General features: G+C 40.8%; 1 protein-coding gene and 1 non-coding gene across 5 annotated transcripts in view; one reads left to right on the forward strand and one right to left on the reverse strand.

Moving 5' to 3' along the window:
• ARHGEF28 (Rho guanine nucleotide exchange factor 28) overlaps positions 1-20630 on the forward strand; it is a 311888-nt gene that overhangs the window by 191441 nt on the left and 99817 nt on the right. For all 4 annotated transcript variants that reach the window (XM_015451604.4, XM_005557142.5, XM_005557143.5 and 1 more), the window contains one exon: positions 15961-16082. In XM_015451604.4, the coding sequence (XP_015307090.3) occupies positions 15961-16082 (122 nt within the window). The remainder of the gene's footprint in view (positions 1-15960; positions 16083-20630) is intronic.
• On the reverse strand, positions 11416-11477 carry LOC123574250 (U7 small nuclear RNA). Its single transcript, XR_006699137.1, has one exon. It is a non-coding gene; the product is annotated as a U7 small nuclear RNA (small nuclear RNA).

Here is a 20630-nt window from a genome sequence, read left to right on the forward strand (position 1 = left end):
AGTGATGTCAAAATTTAGAGCAAGGATTGGTAACAAGAGGAAAATAACATTAGCAGAAACTCACTAATACCATATTTCAATTAAAAAGTATATCTAGTACTTTCTTATCCTCACCCCTTCAGAGGGAAGATAAGAGGATGTGACTTGGAAGCAGGGCCTTTGGAAAAGACCCATGTCCAGCACGGAGCACGATGAAAGCAGTTAAAACCAGGCTGCCCAAAATGTACTCCTAGGGTTCCCAAAAGTTGGCTTGTTCCTTTCATAGGTAGCGCCAGGAAAGGCTGTACTAGCAGCCCAGCAGTTAATGATTGGAGTGGGCCAGAATCCATTACTGTTCCACTTGAAGGGCTCCAGGAATGCCTGATTTTCTTTTCTTTTCTTTTTTTTTTTTTTTTAAGTAGGAGATTCAGTCAACAAATTTATTGCTTATTAATCAAGGGTTGAAAAATGTAGGAATTAGGCTTTACCCAAGGTTCTCATAATTGTCATTCAGTCTTTAAAATGCATACTTTAGTATAAATCATTAGGCCCCAGGAAATGTTGAAATCATTCTTTTATGCCTTTTATCCACTTGTGCAACTTCTCTTGTTCTCTCCTTCCCCAGTTTATATCATATGCTACCTCTCCAATGACACATAGTGTGAACATTTTTTTTCTCTCTTTTTTCTTTTTGCTGGTGCAAAACCAGGCTACAGTTGCCAAAGAGGGCGATGCATACCAGAAAGCTTGACAACCTTGGAGAGCTTAGATAGCACTGTATTTTCTCTAATAATAATAAAAATAACTAATATTTATATGGTACCCTATTAATCATAACTACTCTTTACTAAGCTATCGTATATGCTTTATATCTATGATATATGAGTCCCAAAATAACTCTGTAATACAGATATTGTCTCTGTTTCATAGGTGAAGAAACTGAGGCTGAGTTTTACAGTTATTCCCAAAGTCATACCAGGACAATAGGGAACAGTAACCAAGGTAGAATCAAGAAGGAGAAGAAGTGAAAAATGACATATGAATAATGTGTTTTTTGCACATGTTGTCTTGTAAAAGACCTGTATATTAGATGTGTTTGTCATCTTCATTTATTAGTTGGGGACTCCAAGGCTCAGAGAGGAGAAATGAGTTGCCACAAATTAGAGCTAATAAATAGCAGAGCCAGGCCAAGAACCGGGACACTCAAAAGGCTTTGTTCTTCCTGGTATGTTTCACCACCTCTTAGTAGAGGTAAGGGATGGTAAACTTCAATAGGTAGCTACCTTGGGTTCAAAAGGTGCCATCGTGCCTCCCCATCTTAGCTCCTCCCTCTCCTTTGTGTATCTTTACTAGGAGGAGAATTGACAGGGGGAGACTCTGGAGGAGCAAGATGGTAGGGTTGTTTCTGCATCTTGATACCTTCCTCCTATACACAGATACAGTACTTAAATACATCATTGGATTGGGATTGGGAACAGATGCACAGATGCCTGGAGCACAGGATGGTTGGCTTAGGAGAGGAAGAGACAGGATGAATTGGGAAAAAAAAAGGGGCTGGGAGTGCTTTCCACTGTGGCCTGGAAGGTTTACAGGTTTATCCCAGACAAAAAGATACAGTTAGAGAGATTTAGCATGCTTGGAATGGAGACCTAAGACCCTGAGACCATTGTTTTGGCCTATTTCATGAGCTCATTTCATGTTTAGAGGGCAGGCACCTAATCTGAAAAAATAATCCTTGACACAGTAAGTAGGTGGAGGTATGATGGCATTTTAGAAATGTTAATGATTTTTAAAGGTGAGATACTTTTTTCTCATGGACTTATTTGTCTTTTTTTCTTTCCCTTCCTCCATTTTGTCAAGTTTCATCAGATGTACACATGCATGTGGATGATACATCAGATGTACACATGCGTGTGTGTATTCAGTCTAAAAACTCCCCAAATGATAGCTGAATACCACAGGATGAGTAAGTCACTAGAGAAATCCTTATTAAGGAAGAGAAACATTTTCCTAAAGGTGACATAACCTGCTAAGATTTCTTTGGCTCTCAATGAAGAGAGTGTTTAACCTCATACAGAGCCGTTTCAATTCCAGACTCTGCCTAGAGGTCTACCATTGTCAGCGGAGTAGAGGAGACCCGTTGCAAACCCTTCGCCAAACAACATAGCTGAATACCCTCAAAGCTCCCTTTAGTTAAACAAATGCTTTGCCAAATTTTTGAAAGTAAATTTTTGTTTATTTTTGGCTGCTCAAATTCTTGGACAAGGTATCGTTCTCCGTTAATCTCTGCAGGTGGAAGGGAGACAGTATTATCATTAACTGTATTCTTGTTCAGGGGACTCCTCTCCATCACTCCTGGTTTTAGGGAAGGACAAATGATTATTTATTCAGATACATTAATTAAGTAAGGTAGAAAGTGATTAAGTCCCATAGGAGAGATCAGGAAAAATTACCGTCAAAGTTCAAGGCAAAGAGACCAGTTCAAGTTGGGGGTATCATGAAAAGAATGTCATTTCAATAGCCTGTAAGGCTGTGGTGAGCTTGGTGGGGTTTTAATGGCAGGATGTTCCTTCTAAGCAAAGGACAGAGTCAGATATACACAGAATGTATCAAAGTGATAGAAAATAGCCTAGCCTTGTGGCCTGTTGATTCATGGCGATACAGAAATGTAGAGAGGTGCCAAATGTTGTGCTGGCCTGGATGGTTAGTTTTGCGTGCTTAGTATGTTTCTTCCCTTTGCTCTTTAGGAAGTGGCCCCTCCGTTACTCTGGCCATACGTCCAAATGTTGCTACCGACTTCTCACGTAACTTTGCCTTGCTGAGTGCAGCGGGATGGGCATCCCACCCAGACTAGGCCAATCACAGCACTCCTCCTGCCTGGTTCACAATGATTGGCCCGGGTTGGGCACATGGTTTAATCATAGCCAATCAGAATCCTTCCCTGGGATTATTCAAACTGGAGGTTGGTGGGCAATGTCTTCTTTTTTGGGTGGCAATGCTGGATAGATTGGAGTGAAAACCTTTAGCTGGAAGAAACCAGCCTGTAGTAGGAGGAAATACTGCAAACATGAGAAGTAGATGAGTGAGAGGGTCCTACCTGGGTTCCAGGCCCTTGTTGCTGCCCAGGTTCCTACCTCTCAAGACTTGGATGCTTAATTCTTTTAGGTTTGTGAGCCACCCTCACATGCCTTCCATAAATCTCCTCCCTCACTCTTTTATGTTTGTTTTAGCAAATACAAGTGAATATTTATCCCACTTTTAACTATTAATCTCCAATTTGCTGTTTAAGATGCAGCTTGAGTGTCCTTTTTTCCAAGAGGCATTCTCTGAATTCCCTTGGAGTTCAGCATTGTAACTCCAGTGCCACTCTGCCTTGTGTATATGTTTAGGAAAGGCCGTCTCATTACTGTATTACAGCTGTTATTAAACCTCTATATCCTAAGACACTGAATTCTTTGAAGGCAGCGAGCCTGTTATCACATCTCTGGCAGCACTTGGATCCCAGAAAGTAGTCAGTAAATATTGAAAGTGTCTCGTGGCACAAATTTACCCACGCTACACCCAGATAGTCTTTATCTACAATTGATCTGATCATCTTCATGGGGTCCCACTCTATAGGCAGTGGGGCAGGGGAGGGGAAAGGATATATTTTAGTCTAATATAGAAAACTTGGTCTGATACAATAATCTAAATAGTCATTTTTGGTGACTGATCAGTGTCTTTACGTAAAATATTCAGTGTCTCAAGTTTTTTCCCTCTCCTACTCTTCCTTGTCAAGCTGCTGTTGAATGTGATTTCCTGGCGATAGTGGAGGTTAATGGCGGGGGGTGGAGGTGGAGGGATGGAAAGTCCCAATCCTTCAATCTACACTGCACCTCCTGGGTCCTCCTGGGTTCTGCTGTGGCTTGACTGGTCTAGGCTCTTCCCTAAGGCATGAGTGCTTTATTACTGGGTGTTCTGGCATCTGTGATAAAGGTCAGCAGCTGGGATTGTGGTGCTAGTCAGGACCTGGTGATTCTCCTTCTGGCTTCACCCTGACTTGGCCCCACCCTGGCTCTTCCGCTACAGAAACCTTGGACTCTCTTCCCCTGGCTGCTGACCCAGATGCTTCCCCCAGAAACGTCTGCCATCTGGTCTCTTCCTTTGCACCGTGGTGGGCCTCACGACAGGCCACAAGCGCTCAATTCAGGCCACTTCCTGTTCTTCTCCGAGGCCTTCGGGATTTATGGGATCCCATTCTCACCATGTAGGCACCTGAGAGTGGCCCAGGAAAGCTGAGCCTGGCCCCGCTGCTTGACCTTGCTCTTCCTGCAAGTGTGCTTGGGTAACGGTCGTCCTCATGATAGTGTGGGGTAGCCTGCAAAGGGATCTACTGCAGAGCCCCAGACGGAAGCAGGAAAAACCCACCGGCCCTCAGAGTAGCCCCCAGCTTATTTCACACTGTTCCGCAGAGGCAGGGAAATCACTTGTCTCATCTGTCTGGTCTGTGACGTTCCTGACAATGGAGCGTCCTGGTTAAGAATGTTGACAACTCTCACATCCAGCTCTCATTCATCCCTACCTACCCGGTGGTGTTTCCGACTTGCGCAGGATAATGAAACAGGATTCAGGAATTAAGTAGGGCTTCTCAACCAGAAGAAACAGAACAATTTGGAGGAACGCCAGGTAGTACTTGGCTTTCATCATTCATTCATCCATTTGTCCATTTATTCATTCATTCAAAATGTTTCCATTGAGAACACATAAAAAATAAGTGAAAAAACATACATTTCCATGGAGAATTCTCTATTTTGCTAGCATAGTTTTTTGTCTATAGAACTCAATTACTTTTGAGGATATTTAGGGGGCCTGAAACACATGTGGCTGTAGGGATGGGCACTGGAGAATGGAGCTCCTCATGAATTATAAAGAAACAAAATATTTTTGTGTGCCAGTGTCTTTCCATAAGATTATAGGGGATTTAACTTATTTGTAGAGTTCTTTGTGATGATGACATATGGGGCATCTTCCTCATTAGTTTGTATTTTTAGAGTCACTTGAAGTGGTCTTATCAGAGTCCGCCACTTCATTTGAGGTCTTTCGGTTTTATCATGGTGTTTTTATATATCAGGTTTTCCTCCCCTCAGTTTGCCAGTTTTTCCTTGATGTGGACTAATTTGCTTTAGGCCTTAGAGAACTGCATCAGAAGGAAGGGGCTTGCTGATTAAATCTAATCATGCCAAAGTCCACACACCACACATGACTGAATATCTGCTTGATTGTGTGAGGGAAGCAAGGAAAGAAAAAGTTATTTATACATTCAAGAGTCCTTTTTCCAAACATAAACATAGGGACTCTTGAAGGCTACTTGGTGCTACTACAATGAGGAGTGAGGACTTGGAAAGATTGGTTTTTGTTTTCAGAGGCCTGCATTTCACCCTGCTTCTCCTGACTCCCTTCTATGTCTCTCCTCTATTACAAGGGAAAAGGCTTATTTTCTTCTTCAATAATTTTGATTAGTTCTTTCAAAACAGCAGAATAGGACTTTTTTTTAAGGATCTCGTTTTAGAGACCCTAAGTGTACCTGTTATTTAGGAGGGAGTTTAAACTGTGCTTTTCCAGGGGGCAGGGAGGAGCTGGAGAAACAGCTCTCACTCCCAGCACCTCTGGAATCCACTGGCTTTGTCCCTAGCTGTTACTGTGTCTAACAGGACTGCCCTGAGAGGCCTGACCTCCTTCCAGGGACCACTTTTCTTGTTAAAGGATCACCAGGAAGGTGAGGTAAGTTCTGAGGGTGAATTGGGTATTTGGATTGAGACTCTAGTTTGGTGAACGGAGGTTCCCTGGGTTCTCTCAGATACTCTTGCTATGTATTAAAATCTACAGAGTTACTTTAGCTTACATGTGACCCACAGGAAATTCCTGGGCTGAGGATAATTTTGGAATTTGGATGGATCCTCTCTGTAACCTTAGATCCAGCTCAGAAGAGTACGGCCAAGACTAATATCAGGAAAAATCCTGAGAGAACCTTAGAAGAGGAATGGGCGAGGAGATGAATGCTAGTTTGCCTTTGGAAATGTCCTGTCCACCCCAATTTTTAGAGACTGGGTCTCACCCAGGCTGGAGTGCAGTGACAAGAACATAGCTCACTGCAGCTTCTAACTGCTGGGTTCAAGTGATCCTCCTGCCTCAGCCTCCTGAGTAGCTTGCATGTACAGACATGCACCACCACATCCAGCTAATTTGTTTCATTTTTTTATAGAAACAAGGTCTCGCTGTATTGTCCAGGCTGGTCTCGAACTCCTGGGCTCAAGCATTCCTCCCACCTTGGCCTCCCAAAGTGCTGGGATTATAGGCATGAGCCACTGCACCCAGCTCATAAATGTTCACTTTCATTGCGAGGGTAGGTTTTTTCTTTCTTCTGGGTCACACTAAGACCATAGGTGAAAAGGACTTTCTATAAACCTCAGAACTTGGTGAAGGTCCCTTTGAATGAGGGAATTTGGGAGATTGTATACTGCAGCGGGTGGGCTTTGCTCTCTGTCAGGACTGTTTGCGTTCTGGTTCAACCACTTAATATAATAACCCGGGCAGGTTAATCACTTTCCCTGGGCCTTAGCTTTCTTGTCTACAAAACAAATATGATAATGACTCATGCAATTATGGAGAGTAAGTTTGGCAGATGGTTAAAAAACAATTCTGTATATGCTTGGGTAAAACGTTTCCAGTTAATACATTTATACATATATTATCTGATATGGTCGACTTACTGATAACCTACCATTTTGCATAAAATCACACAGCTTTTCTTTACATAAGAGGCACATTTTAAAAATATGACTTTTCCAGACTCTTACTTTAGATATAAAGATGGTTATTGTTAAAAATCTAGAAATTACAGATAGTAAAGAGTTGAAAATAAAAACTGCTTGTATTCTATCACCTAGAAATAGCAGTTGACACCTTAGTTTATCTTTTAGGTCTTTGAGTCTTGAGTATCTTGAGTGTTGTGCTCTTAAACAAAATGAGATAATGTATCTACTGTTCTATGAATGTTTTCTCAGCAAGACTCAGCAAACTGCCAGGGGTGAATAGGACAGCGCCGGGAAGCGGGTGAACATACCTAGGTACAAGTCACACTGTAACACATTAATGAAACTTCTTAATGGAAAAATACCAGACATTTTTCAAATACCATTTTCTTTGGTTCAAAATAGGATACTTGGTAACCCTAATTATTACATAAAGGACTTTGAACTACATAGCAGAGTGTCTGCAGAGAGCCACCATTGATTAGCTGTGTGCCCTTGGGAAGTTACTTAAATAGCACTGCAGTTTCCTCATCTGTCAAATGGAATTGTTTTGGGGATGAAATGTGTTAATAAATATTAATCATACAGTGCCTGGTTCAGAGTAAGCACCATAGTTATGTTAGCTACAATAGTAGTAGTGTTTGATACAATTACCCAGTGTGTAGCAGGTGTTCCAGAGATGCTGACTCTTATAGTAGTTCATATTTTATGTCTATTTCTTCCTTTTTAATGTTTCTCTTCCTGATATCTTCTTCCCAGTACCTTTACTTTGCATATCTGCCTGATTATCCCATTATTTTGTTAGCAAAGAGGTAGCCTATCTGATATTTTAAATAAAGGGATTAAACAGTAATACTCTTGGGCTACTGCTACCAGAAGGCATAAGAGGTGCATGATATTGTGGTGTTTTAGACAATCTGTAGCTGAGACCCTAGTTGGGAGGTTGCTTATCCTACCAGGAAGAGCAAAAGAAAACTCTCATCATCAGAGTGTGATAGATGACATAGGACAAAATACAGAGATAATAGGAAGAGCTCAGAGAAGGAAAGCCTCCTGGTTGGGTCAGGGGACCTCCTGGGGAATAGACAATACTCACTGGGCTCTGAAGACTTTTTTTTTTTTTTTTTTTGAGATGGAGTCTCAGTCTGTTGCCCAGGGGTTGGAGTGCAGTGGCACGATCTTGGCTCACTGCAACCTCTGCCTCCCAGGTTCAAGCGATTCTCCTGCCTCAGCTGCCCGAGTAGCTGGGATTACAGGCATGCGCCACCATGCCTGGCTAATTTTTGTATTTTTAGTAGAGACGGGGTTTTGCCATGTTGTCCAGGGTGGTCTCGAACTCCTGTACTCAGGTGATCTGCCTACCTTGGCCTCCCAAAGTGCTGGGATTACAGGTGTGAGCCACAGTGCCCGGCCTGAAGATGTTTTTTTAAGAGTCGCTGATAGAGGCTGAGGGTTCCGTTCTGGGCCCAGCAGGTTGCACAGTACCTGGTGATCAGTAGACACTCAGTAAGTATGGGAAAAAAGAATGAATGAATGAATAGGTGAATAAGTGAATGAAAGTAGACAGTGACACTCCCATCACAACATGTAGCAAGGAGAGCCTATCACAAGAAAACCTCAGAATCTGAGAAAACATTACCAGACCTGAAGAGAATTTTCTGTTCTTGATGAGAAATGATTTATCTCTTCAGTGAATATTCATTATCCACTGCCTGCCTATATGGTTGTATGTACTGGGGAGATGGTGAACAAAACTGTCTTTGAAGTTGCTGTTCTCATGGAGCTTATGTTTTAGTGGAAGGAAACAGATGACATACAACGAGCAAATAAATCTCTAATATGCTAGGTGATGGTAAGGGGCATGAGTGAAAATAAAGCAAGGCTTGGCGGTTGCCATTTCATATAAGATGATCAGGGAGAGTCTCTTTGGTAAGATGACACTGGGGCAGAGATGAGAAGAAAGGGAGAAAGCAAGGCATCTGCATATCCAGGGGCAGAGCCATGCTGGAAGGTGGAGCAGCAAGTGCAAATGGTCTGAGGCAAAAACAGCAAGGAGGCTTGTGGGGCTGGAGTAGAGTAGTGGGCAGGGCTTCAGAGAGGCTGGGAGAGAGTGGAGGAGGGGCAGGCAACGGGAGGCACTCTAGGTCATCCTTCTGGCCTTCACTCAGAATGAGATGGGAAGCCGTTGGAGAATTTTGCAGAGGCATGACATGACTCGATTTCCTTTGTCTGTCCTGTGGAGAAAAGGCTATGGAGGGCCAAGAGTGGGAGCAGAGAGACTACTGATGTAACAGTTTAGGAAGAAGACAGTGGTGGCTTGCCTGGTGTTGCAGTGGAGGTGATGAGAAAGGTCAGATTCTGAATCCAGTTGTGAAAGGAAACAGTCAAGGGTGACTCCAAGGAAAGACAGAGTTGCCATTTTTTGGGAGAAGTTGGGTGTGGGGGTGGGAATCAAGAATTCAGCTTTGGACCTGTTGTGCTCGGCATGACTGCTGGACAACTAGGAGGAGTATTGAGGGGATAGTTGTGACTCAGGGGAGTGCTCTGGACATCTGGACTGGAGTTGAAAATGTGAGAGTCATCATCATATGATGGTGTGTGATGCCACGCTGTCAGATAACCAAGGGAAGGGTGGAGAGAGTGGAGTTTGAGGACTGACCCTAAAGTAGTACAACCTGCCAACATCCAGAAGATGAGGAGGAACCTGCCATGGGGCCTGAGAAGAAAAGGCCAGCAAGGTGGGAGGACCTGGAGAGCCTGGTGTCCTGGAGGATAAGGACAGGAAGTGATCAACTGTATTAAATACTACTGTAAGTCACAGAAGGACTGAGAACTGACTATAGGGTCTGTCATTTGAAGGTCTTTGGTGACCATAATGGGCACTGTTTCAGGAGAGTGTTGGGAATTGAACTCTAAAGTAAGTCTCCCCCATTTTATGGTGGTTATTCTCAGTGAATGTTTCTGCTGTTCATAAAGGTCTAGAGTTAAAGTAAAATACAATGAATAAATGAAACCAATCTACTCAGCCACAGTTAAGAGATATCTGGACTGAGAGGCCCTCACCTGACTTTTGCACTCTGGCATCCAGAGTGGGCCAAATCAGGTCGGCAGCAGGTTTGCGGAAAACTGCCTTAGCTGGGTTTGTTTATGTCTGGGCGTGGGTCATTTACATAACCAGTCAAGTAGGCCACATTTTGCTTTAGCTACGAGGCTCTTAGCTTCTTAAGGGAGAGGTGGATTTTGTTGGAAATCAGGTTTGAAGAGACCCTAGGCTGGGCCGTGCCATTAACTGTTTCCTGCTAGATTGGAAGTAGTTGTAAATGTCAGAGTGAAGGGGGGCATCTGCAGCTGCCTCTTCCTCTCCCCCTTACTAGTTCCAATTCCTCTTCTTTCTATGAGTGGAATCTATTTACTTTCTATTGTCACCCGTGTCACCTGATTAGAGGATTCAGTACAGCAAGGACAGGCTTATGAAAATTTTGACTTCACAGAGCCCTTATGGAGTCACCTAGATCACATTACAAAGCAGTGAGAATAGGAGAGTGGAGAGCTGGGGATCCCCTTGGAGTTGCTGTTTATCCTCCAGGCACTTTGCAGTGAGAAACTGGCCCAAGTCCACTTCATCATGTTAGGACATCTTAGTTTCTGAAATCCTGCCTTTGTTCTTGAGAAATGCTGTCTCTGATTGTCTGACTTTATCCTACAGTTATAATCCCTCCCATTTCATGAGAGCTCATCCTTCAGTCCTTGGAGGTAAATCCTGTGGGCAGTTTGACAGCTTTTCTTTCTCTTCACAATTTATGTTTTTCAGTTAACCATGTCCAGGATAGATTTTTCAAAATTTCTTAACACCAACTAAGTCTGAAATAAAAGTTACAACATTTTAAATGCTCTTCGTGAAGCAAATGGAATGTTTTGTGCATGCCAGTGGCCTTGGGTTGTTTTTGAATGTGTAACGTTATAGCAGAGGTTGAAATTATTTTTAAAAAGAATCAGAACTAAACTTATGCCACCTCATTTACTTTTTAAATATTTAGGAAGCATAACTAATAAAGCATTTATAGGGTGCTTACTATGTCAGAGTCTGCTCTAATCACTGAAAATATTAACTCATTTAATTTTCGCAATAATTCTATGAGATGGATATATTATTGCCTTATTTTACAGATCAGGAAATGGAAGCACAGAGAGCTTAGGTAACTTGCCCCAGGTCACACAGCTAATAGATAATGGAGTAGAGACTTGAACCCAGGCAGTCCAGTGCTCATGCTTTTAACCACTGCAACACACTAGTGCTTTTCACTAATTTAAAATCTGCAGCCATTTAAAAATGGGAGTTGAGCTTTGGCTACTTTTGTATTGTCTTTGAAATATATGCTTACTAAATATTAAAAATTAATGTTATCAACAAAATTATAAAGTTAATTTTTAGCTAAGAAAAACTTCCTATAAAACAGCATTAATTTAAAACAAGTAGCTGGTTCTTACTGCAAATTATTTCTACATGCTCATTGAAAAAGTCCATTTTTGGGGATCAATAACTTTTTCACTTAATTTGTTACTGGAGTAGTTACATATGGAAGTGATAAAATCATATTTCTTGAAAATATTGAAAAGATACCTTTAAGAAAAAGAAACTATTTTTGGGGACTTTCTGGCCTAACCCAAAAAGCGTGCTAGACAAATTTGAAAAGAGCTGTAACACTTAAAAAAAAATGAAACTATTATAGCTTTTCCTTTGAATAGGCTGACACATGGTGGAGCAATTAGCCATTTTAATATAAGTAGCTGATGCTTACTTGAAAGTGTTCTTTAAGGCTTATTTTCCTTTCATGATCAGTCTTCTGCTGGTTTTAAGCCCGTTATTTGCAGTGTTTAGTGTTGAAGTTAAAGGATTGGTGGTCCTGTTAGTCTGCGTCATTTTCTGGTTTGTGAGTCTGTGTTCTCTTCTAGATCCTATTGTCTTGAGACATCTTTTGACAGGTAGAGGCTATGTATGCCTCAGAAAAATACTCAAAAGGATGTTTATGCTAGTGTTATTAATGATTGCAGCAAGTGACTAAATTTACATGTCAGGTTCTAGGTGGCAGAAGTAGAGAGGAGATTATGCTGGATTATACTCTTGCACACCCATGTCCTTCACAAGACTTACTGTCTCAGTGGAGCCATTACTCGAGTGACAGGATGATGACATGGGCTAAGCCACCTTCTCTTTCTCTTTCTTTCTTTCTTTCTTTCTTTCTTTCTTTCTTTCTTTCTTTCTTTCTTTCTTTCTTTCTTTCTTTCTTTCTTTCTTTCTTTCTTTCTTTCTTTCTCTCCTTCCTTCCTTCCCTTCTTTCCTTCCCTCCCTTTCCTTCCTTCCTTCCCTCTCTCTTTCTCTTTCTCTCTCTCTTTCTCTCCTTCCTTCCTTTCCTTCCGTTCTTTTTCTCCTTTGAGAACAGGGTCTTACTTATTCTGTCATCCAGGCTGGAGTGTAGTGGCGCTATCACAGCTCACTGCAGCCTCCGCCTCCCAGGCTCAAGCAATCCTCTCATTTCAGCTTCCCAAGTAGCTGGGACTACAGGTGTGTGCCACCACACCCACCTGATTTTTGTATTGTTAGTGGAGACAGGGTTTGGTCATGTTGCCCAGGCTGGTCTTGAACTCCTGGGCTCAAGTGATTCACCTGCCTCAGTCTCACAAAGTGCTGGGAATTATAGGTGTGTGAACCACCGCACCCGGCGTAGGCCACTTTTTGAAAGTGTAGGGTGAATTCCTCTAGGAATAGTCATGCAGATATTTTCTTTTGATAATTCTGTTGATTGAAGGAGAAAGTCTCAGTGTGGTACTCTTGCATCTTTAACATTTCTTGAATCCTTCAGAATCTCCCTTTACAACAAAGAGAGAGCAGGCCTCTCAGACTTTCAGTTTTGATAGGCAAATATTTAGTCAGACTCTAATTTCATTGTTTTGTTTGCATTATTTCAGTACATTTAATTCCCTTCTACTTTTTTTTTTCTTTTTTTTTTTTTTTTGAGATGGAATCTCACTCTTTCGCCAAGGCTGGAGTGCAGTGGTGCCATCTCGGCTCTCTGCAACCTCCATCTCTGGGTTCAAGCCATTCTCCTGATCTGCCTGCCTCAGCCTCCCAAAGTGCTGGGATTATAGGCGTGAGCCACCATACCCGGTCCTCCCTTCTGCTTTTGACAGGAATAATACTGGCTTTCTATGTACAGTGGGGATAAGATTTTTCTTAATATTAAAGGTATTTCTTAAATTAATTTCATTTAAAGAAAAAAGGTGAGTCCATTTAAAGATGAGTACAAAAGAATATAGGTGAATATATCCAGGAAATAGTATAGGTGATATATAAATATGGCAAATTTGTGAGTTTGGTAGAAGAATGATAAAAGCTTGGGAAGTGTTCTGATATCTCAGATGGCTGATTTTGTAGAGACCCACAATCTCTTCTTTGAAATTCTTGGGACCAGATTTGTTTTGGAATTCAGAATTTTCAGATCTTTTTGGCCTGGTGTTCATACTGGTATGATATGACTCCCACAGGAGAAATGGGGGAATGCTATCATCAAGTCTATTAATATTTCTGCAGCAAAATGTGTCATCATTGACACCAAGTAGAGCAAATAAAGAATATATATGGTCCAATGTGGGCTCAGGTCAGATTGTACTACACAATATGTTTTTGAACCAAACTTATGGGGAAAATTCTGATTTTTAGAGCTTTCTGGATTTCAGAATTGCAGTTAAGACAATGTGGACTGGCTGGGCGCGGTGGCTCACACCTGTAATGCCAGCACTTTGGGAGGCCGAGGCGGGTGGATCATAAGGTCAGGAGATCAAAACCATCCTTGCTAACATGGTGAAACCCTGTCTCTACTAAAAAATACAAAAAATTAGCCGGGTGTGGTGGCAGGCGCCTGTAGTCCAAGCTACTCAGGAGGCTGAGGCAGGAGAATGGCGTGAACCCAGGAGGTGGAGATTGCAGTGAGCCAAGATCACGCCACTGCACTGCATTCCAGCCTGGGCAACAGAGTCAGACTCCTTCTCAAAAAAAAAAAAAAAAAAAAAAAAAAAAAAGACATTGCTATAAAGAATACATTGTGTATGTAAGAAGAAAATATGACCGAGCGTGGTGGCTCATGCCTGCAATCCCAGCACTTTGGGAGGCTGAGGTGGGTGGATCATGAGATCAGGAGGTCACGACCATCCTGGCCAACATGGTGAAACCCCGTCTCTACTAAAAAAACAAAAATTAGCTGGGTATGGTGGTGCGTGCCTGTAATACAGGCTACTTGGGAGGCTGAAGCAGGAGAATTGCTTGAACCAGGGAGTTGGAGGTTCAGTGAGCCTAGATGGCGCCACTGCACTCCAGCCTGGTGACAGAGGGAAACTCCATCTCAAAAAAAAAAAAAAAAAAAGAAACTGTTTTTCTTTAACATTGTATGTTTCCTTCAGAAGCTTAATGAATCTCACACTTCAGTGTTCTGTGTGGAGAAGAGATAGATTTAGAAGCAAAATCTGAAGCCAGGGCCATTTGACTTATTAAACTACAATTCATACAACTTTGGAACTTTTGTGATGTCCTCATTACTTTCCAAGAAAGAATGGATATTTTTTTGCTCATGGTACATCAGCCCAACAGTTATTAATCTTTTTTTATTTCCTGATTTGCTCCCATGGGCTTACGAGGTTTTATGTTATGACATAGATAAGACAGGCAGTGGGACAGGTGACATTTCTAATGGAATAACAGCAGTACTATCACTATGTACCCATTCAAGAAAACTTACTGGGATGTAAGTGAGGATGACATTTACTATAGGTATAACATTGACTCTGCCCTCTGAAAGTCATTTACACATACTGAAAATCTGTTATTACCATAACACACTATGATTAGTATTAATAACCTTGCGCTTCACACTGAATATGGTTAAAAATTGCTATCTGTAATAATTATAATAGTAATTCTGACAAATAACATTTGTTGAGCACTTTGTGCCAGGCATGTGTCAAGTTTTTACATGTCTGAACGCACTTAATCCTCATAACCACACTATGAGGAATGCATAATAGTAATCTGCTTTTATGGATGAGGAAACTTTGTGAAGATGTCTGGAGGGGGAGTAAACTAGCCAAGGTCACAAGAAACAAGGCATTCTAGCTCGAATGTGTTTTATTGCCTTTGACTCTTCATTCTCTACAAACACAGTAACAGCTTAACTCTCTGGGACTCAATTTTTAGGCAACCTCATCTATTTGGAACAAAGCTGAGACATGAAAGCAAGCATAAACATTTCTGTAACCAAAATAGAAGGCAAATTCTCCACGTGTGAGATTCTGCATGTTAGCAAGCAGTACTGAGCCAGAACTGCTAGGCTGTGTACTCTCTTGGGTTCTTGAGTAGAGGGTCGTTGAATCTGAGCACATCAGTGGAAACTGAGGATCACAGTACAGTCACTAATACTTCTAAATTATTAATAAAAGAAAATTAAGTTTAGTTATCAATAAAGGGAAATGTAGTTTAGTTTTTGTTTGTTTTGAGATGGAGTTTCGCTCTTGTTGCCTAGGCTGGAGTGCAATGGTGCAGTCTCAGCTCACCACAACCTCCGCCTCCCAGGTTCAAGTGCTTCTCCTGCATCAGCCTCCTGAGTAGCTGGGATTACAGGCATGCGCCACCACACCCAGCTAATTTTGCATTTTTAGGAGAGATGGGGTTTCCCCATGTTGGTCAGACTGGTCTCAAACTCCCAACCTCAGGTGATCTGCCCGTCTAGGCTTCCCAAAGTGCTGGGATTACAGGCATGAGACACTGTGCCCAGCCTGAAATTTAGTTGCTAATAAAGGGAAATGAAGTTTAGTTTTAAAATATAGTAGAAATTGAAAGCAAAGATTTAATTGATTTTTACAAAGATTTAATTGATTTTTCCCCCTCTAATGATGGGGAAAATAACGCTTGAGGTGGGCAAATATTTATCTATCTAGAACTTTTCATCCTATATGAAAATTCTAGATAGCTGAGGTTTGGATATACATGAAAAATTACTTGCACGTAGATCTTAAAATCTAGCAAAAAGCCACCTTAAAAAAATGCACTTGACTTTTTTTCTTATGGTCTAAGAAGGTAAAGCTTGACTGTAAAATAAACCCCTTCTCCTTTGTTTGCCCTGTTTTCATTTTTGTACTCTAGATCGCTCCTTCGATGTCCTAAAAAAATCCAAGCCACCCTCTACTTTGCTTGCTGCAGGCCGGCTTTCGGACATGCTGAACGGAGGTGATGAAGTCTATGCTAACTGTATGGTGATCGATCAGGTAAGGCCCAACTGACATTACAGGAGGGTTTCTACCTCTCTCCAAAACCTGGATTTGTAAGAAATAGATTCAATGTTGTTGTGTTCCTTTGACAGTTTTAGCCTAAGAGCAGCAAAGAGGCTGCTGTTGCGGAGTCTCATTGTATGAGCATTTAAGCATTTAACTTAGGTGCTTACTTCAGAACACAATACACCTTACTCAACTGAGAGGCACTGTCAGGGAGGGGTCTTGAGATACTGCCAAATGGGAAGAGTGTGAGAACTCTTCTTCGGGGCCCAAGTAGGAAATGACAACTGTGCAACCAATGTCTCCTCTACAGCTTTTCAAAAAACAGTATGTGTATGACTTGATTATGCAATATTTGTATTCAAATCCAGCAAATGGAATGAGCAGGTGCTTGGTCCCAGCACCATAGGAAACTGTCACATAAATTACTTGGTTAATCGTTACAACACATCTGTTAACATGTAGTAAGATTGTAGAGCTTTCATATCAATACAGAATGGTATCATACTAATACAGGATGGTATCATACTAATACAGAATGGTATCATATTATAAGAAAGCTGGAATCCTTTTGAACTTTCCACTCATTCCCTGATAGAGACTTTTGAGCTAAATCTCATAGAAGCAGATGGTTTGAATGTGCTGGCATCTTCTTGTCTTTTGTTCTTTTCTCTGGCTCAGTGATCTTCAAATTTTAGTATTTATAAAAATTAAAATATATATCTGAATATTTCTACACACTAATATATGGAGGATTTAAGGGTTTTTCAAGGGTAGTTTTGACAACACAATTTCTGCCTTATAAACTGACTTTAAAACCTAATCCCCATATAAGATGCACCCTGTCTACTCACTGAGCAGTAAGACATTTAACCCTTTTATGTTGTTAATATGCATATATTTTACCCTATTTATAGATACATTCTGTGATCTAAACTGTTTTTTCCATCTAGAGCTCATTTTCAGCCCTTTAGTAGCACATCTCTGCATTTTCCTTTTGTGTTACAAAGCACTGTTACATCAAATGCACCACAGATTGGGATGGTTGTCATAATGACAGAGAAACCAATTAATCAGAATGGACTTCAGCTGTAAATAACTGGGTTTTTTTTTGGTATAAACTAACTGAATGTCAGTCGTAGTTATAGAAATCTAGAATGGGGCATGGAGTGTAGGACACAGTGGGAGTTCTGAGGACATTTTCAAGATACAGGGTGTGTTAGTCCCTTCCCACACTGCTATGATGAAATACCTGAGACCGGATGATTTATAAAGAAAAGAGGTTTAATTGACTCATACTTCTGCATGACTGAGGAGGCCTCAGGAAACTTACCATAATGGCAGAAGGCATCTCTTCACAGGGCAGCAGGAGAGAAAATGAGTGCTGAGTGAAGAGGGAAGCCCCTGATAAAACCATCAAATCTCGTGAGAACTCCCTCACTGTCATGAGAACAGCATGGGGAAAAACCACCCCCGTGATTCAGTTATCTCCACCTGGTCCCGCCCTTGACACATGGGAATTATTATAATTCAAAGTGAGATTTGGATGGGGATACAGAGCCAAACCATACCACAGGGTAGTTGGACTTGTTGTGATCTAGCCATGTTCTGGTATTTATTTATTCTTTTCCAGCTTTATTAAGGTATAATGAACAAATAGAAATTATATATATTTAAACTGTACAATGTAATGTTTTGATACATGTACATATTTTGAAATAATGACCACAATCAAGCTAATTAAGCACATATATCATCTCATATACTTATTTATTTTTGTAGTGAGAATACTTAAGATCTACAGCAAATTTCAAGTACAAAGTGCATTATTAACTATAGTCACCATGTTGTACATTAGGTCTCAAGAACTTATTCATTGTGTAACTGAAAGTTTGTACCCATTTTACCAGTACTTCACCATTTTCCCCACCCTCCAACGCCCAGTAACTACCCTTCTACTCACTGTTTTTATGAGTTTGACTTCTTTACATTCCACATATAAGTCAGATCATGCAGTATTTGTTTTTCTGTGTTTGGCTTATTTTACTTAGCATAATGTCTTCCAGATTCATCCATGTTGTCACAAATGGCCGGATTTTTTTTTCTTTTCTAGGGTTGAATAATATTCCTCTGTGTGAGTGTGTGTGTGCACGTGTGTTTGTGTGTGCATGTGTATGGAATCTGTCACAATGGCAGAGTGCATATGCAAAAGTGATCCCATAAGATTATAATACCATATTTTTACTGTATTACTTTTCTATATTTAGATATACAAGTACTTACCATTGCGTCCCAGTTGTCTACAGTATTCAGTACAGTAACATGCTGTATAGATTTGTAGCTTAGGAGAAATAGGTTATTACCATATAGCCTAGGTGTGTAGAAGGCTATACTACCAGGTTTATGTTAGTACACTCTATGATGGTCGCACAATAACAAGATAACCTAAGGATGCGTTTCTCAGAACATAGCTCCATACTTAAGTGAGGAATTACTGTATTTATCCTTCACATTTCCAAAGTGATATCTTTTGTATGCTAATGAGATGACTGGTGGCTGGCAGCCCCTAGGTAACTTCAGGATGTGGGCTGGTCACAGGAGAGGCCAAGGCAGGATTACAGGATTGGGATTTTTAGCTCCACCCACTGGCATCCATAGAGGGAGGAGGGGCTGAAGGTTAAATTGATCACTAATGACTAATAATTTAACCAATCATGCCTGCATAATTAAGCTTTCATAAAAACCCAAAAGAACTGGGTTCAAGAGATTCTGGATAGCTGAATACATGGGGGTTCCTGGAGGGTGGTGCACTTGCAGAGGGCCTGGAAGCTCTGTGCCCCTTCTGGAGTTCCTTGCCCTAAGCAACTCTTCCATCTGGCTGTTCTCTGTATCTTTTGTAGTATTCACTATAATAAACCAGGAAATGTAAGTGTTTCCCTGAGTTCTGTGAGTTGCTCTAGCAAATTGATTGAACCTGAGGAGGGGCTGTGGGAACCCCATTTTATAGCTGGTTGATAAAACAATCTGGGGCTAGTGGTTTGTCATTGGAAGTGGTGGGGGAGTCTTGTGGGACTGAGCCCTGTGGGACCTGACTCCATCTGCAGGTTGATAGTGCCAGAATTGAATTGAACTGAATTAGAGGAAATTCAGTGGCGGATTGCTTCCTTGCTACATGTCAGGGGAAAACCCCATACATTTAGTCACAGAAGAGTTCTGTGTTGACTGTTGAGTGAGAGAATAGAAAAAACACTGTTTTTATCCCTATATTTTCAGAAAATCACACATGTGCCACATTTTCTTTATTTATCTGTTGATGGACACTTAGGTTGATTCCATCTCTTGGCTACTGTGAATAGTGCTGCAGTGAACATGGGAGTGCAGACATCTCTTTGGGATAGTGATTCTGTTTCCTTTGGATATATACCCAGAGGTGGAATTGCTGGATCATATGGTAGTTGTATTCTAATTTTTTTTAGGAACTTTCATACTGTTTTCCACTGTGACTGTGCTGATTTACATTCCCAACAGTGTATAAGAATTCCCCTTTCTCCACATCCTTGCCAGCTTTTTTCTTTTTTTTTTTTTTTCTTTTTGTCCTTTTGGTACTAGCCATTCTAACAGGTGTGAGGTGATATCTCATTGTAGTTTTGTTCATTTTCCTGATGATTAGTGATGTTGAGCACTTTTGCATATACCTATTGGCCATTTGTGTGTGTTATTTTTTGGAAAAATGTCTATTCAGGTACTTTATCTATTTTTAAATCTGGTTATTTGTGGGGGGTTTTTTTTTTTGTTTGTTTTGTTTTTTTGCTATTGAGTTGTGTGAGTTCCTTACATATTTTGGGTATTAACTCCATATCAGGTGCATGATTTGTAAATATCTTCTCCAATTCCATAAGTTGCTGTTTTATTTTGTTGTTTCCTTTGCTGTGCAGAGATTTTTTGGTTTGATGTAGTCACATTTATTTTGCTTTTCTTGCTTGTGCTTTTAGTGTCACATCCAAAAAATGATTGCCAAGACCAATGTCAAGGAGTTTTTCCTCTATGCTTTCTCCTAGGAGTTTTAAGGCCTCATGTTTTATGTTAAAGCCTTTATTGCATTTTGAGTTGATATTTGTGTATGTTGTAAGATAGGGATCCAGTTTAATTTTTTTGCATGTAGCTATCCAGTTTTCCTGGTATCATTTATTGAAGGATCTATCCTTTCTCCATTGTGTATTTTTAGCACATTTGTTGAAGACTAATTGACTGTATTTATGTGTGGGTTTATTTCTGGACTTTCTATTCTGTTTCATGTGCTCATGTGTCTGTTTTTATGTCAGTACCATAATGTTTGGATTACCATATCTTTGTAATATAATTTTAAGCTAGGCAATGTGATGCTTCTGACTTTGTTCTTCCTGCTAAAGATTGCTTGAGCTATTCTGGGTCTTTTGGGATTCCATACAAATTTTAGGAATTTTTTTCTATTTCTGTGAAAAATTACCATTGTAATTTTGATAGAGATTACATAGAATCTGTAGTTCACTTTGGGTAGTATAG

Source organism: Macaca fascicularis, chromosome 6, assembly GCF_037993035.2.
Source record: "Macaca fascicularis isolate 582-1 chromosome 6, T2T-MFA8v1.1".
NCBI lineage: Eukaryota > Metazoa > Chordata > Mammalia > Primates > Cercopithecidae > Macaca > Macaca fascicularis.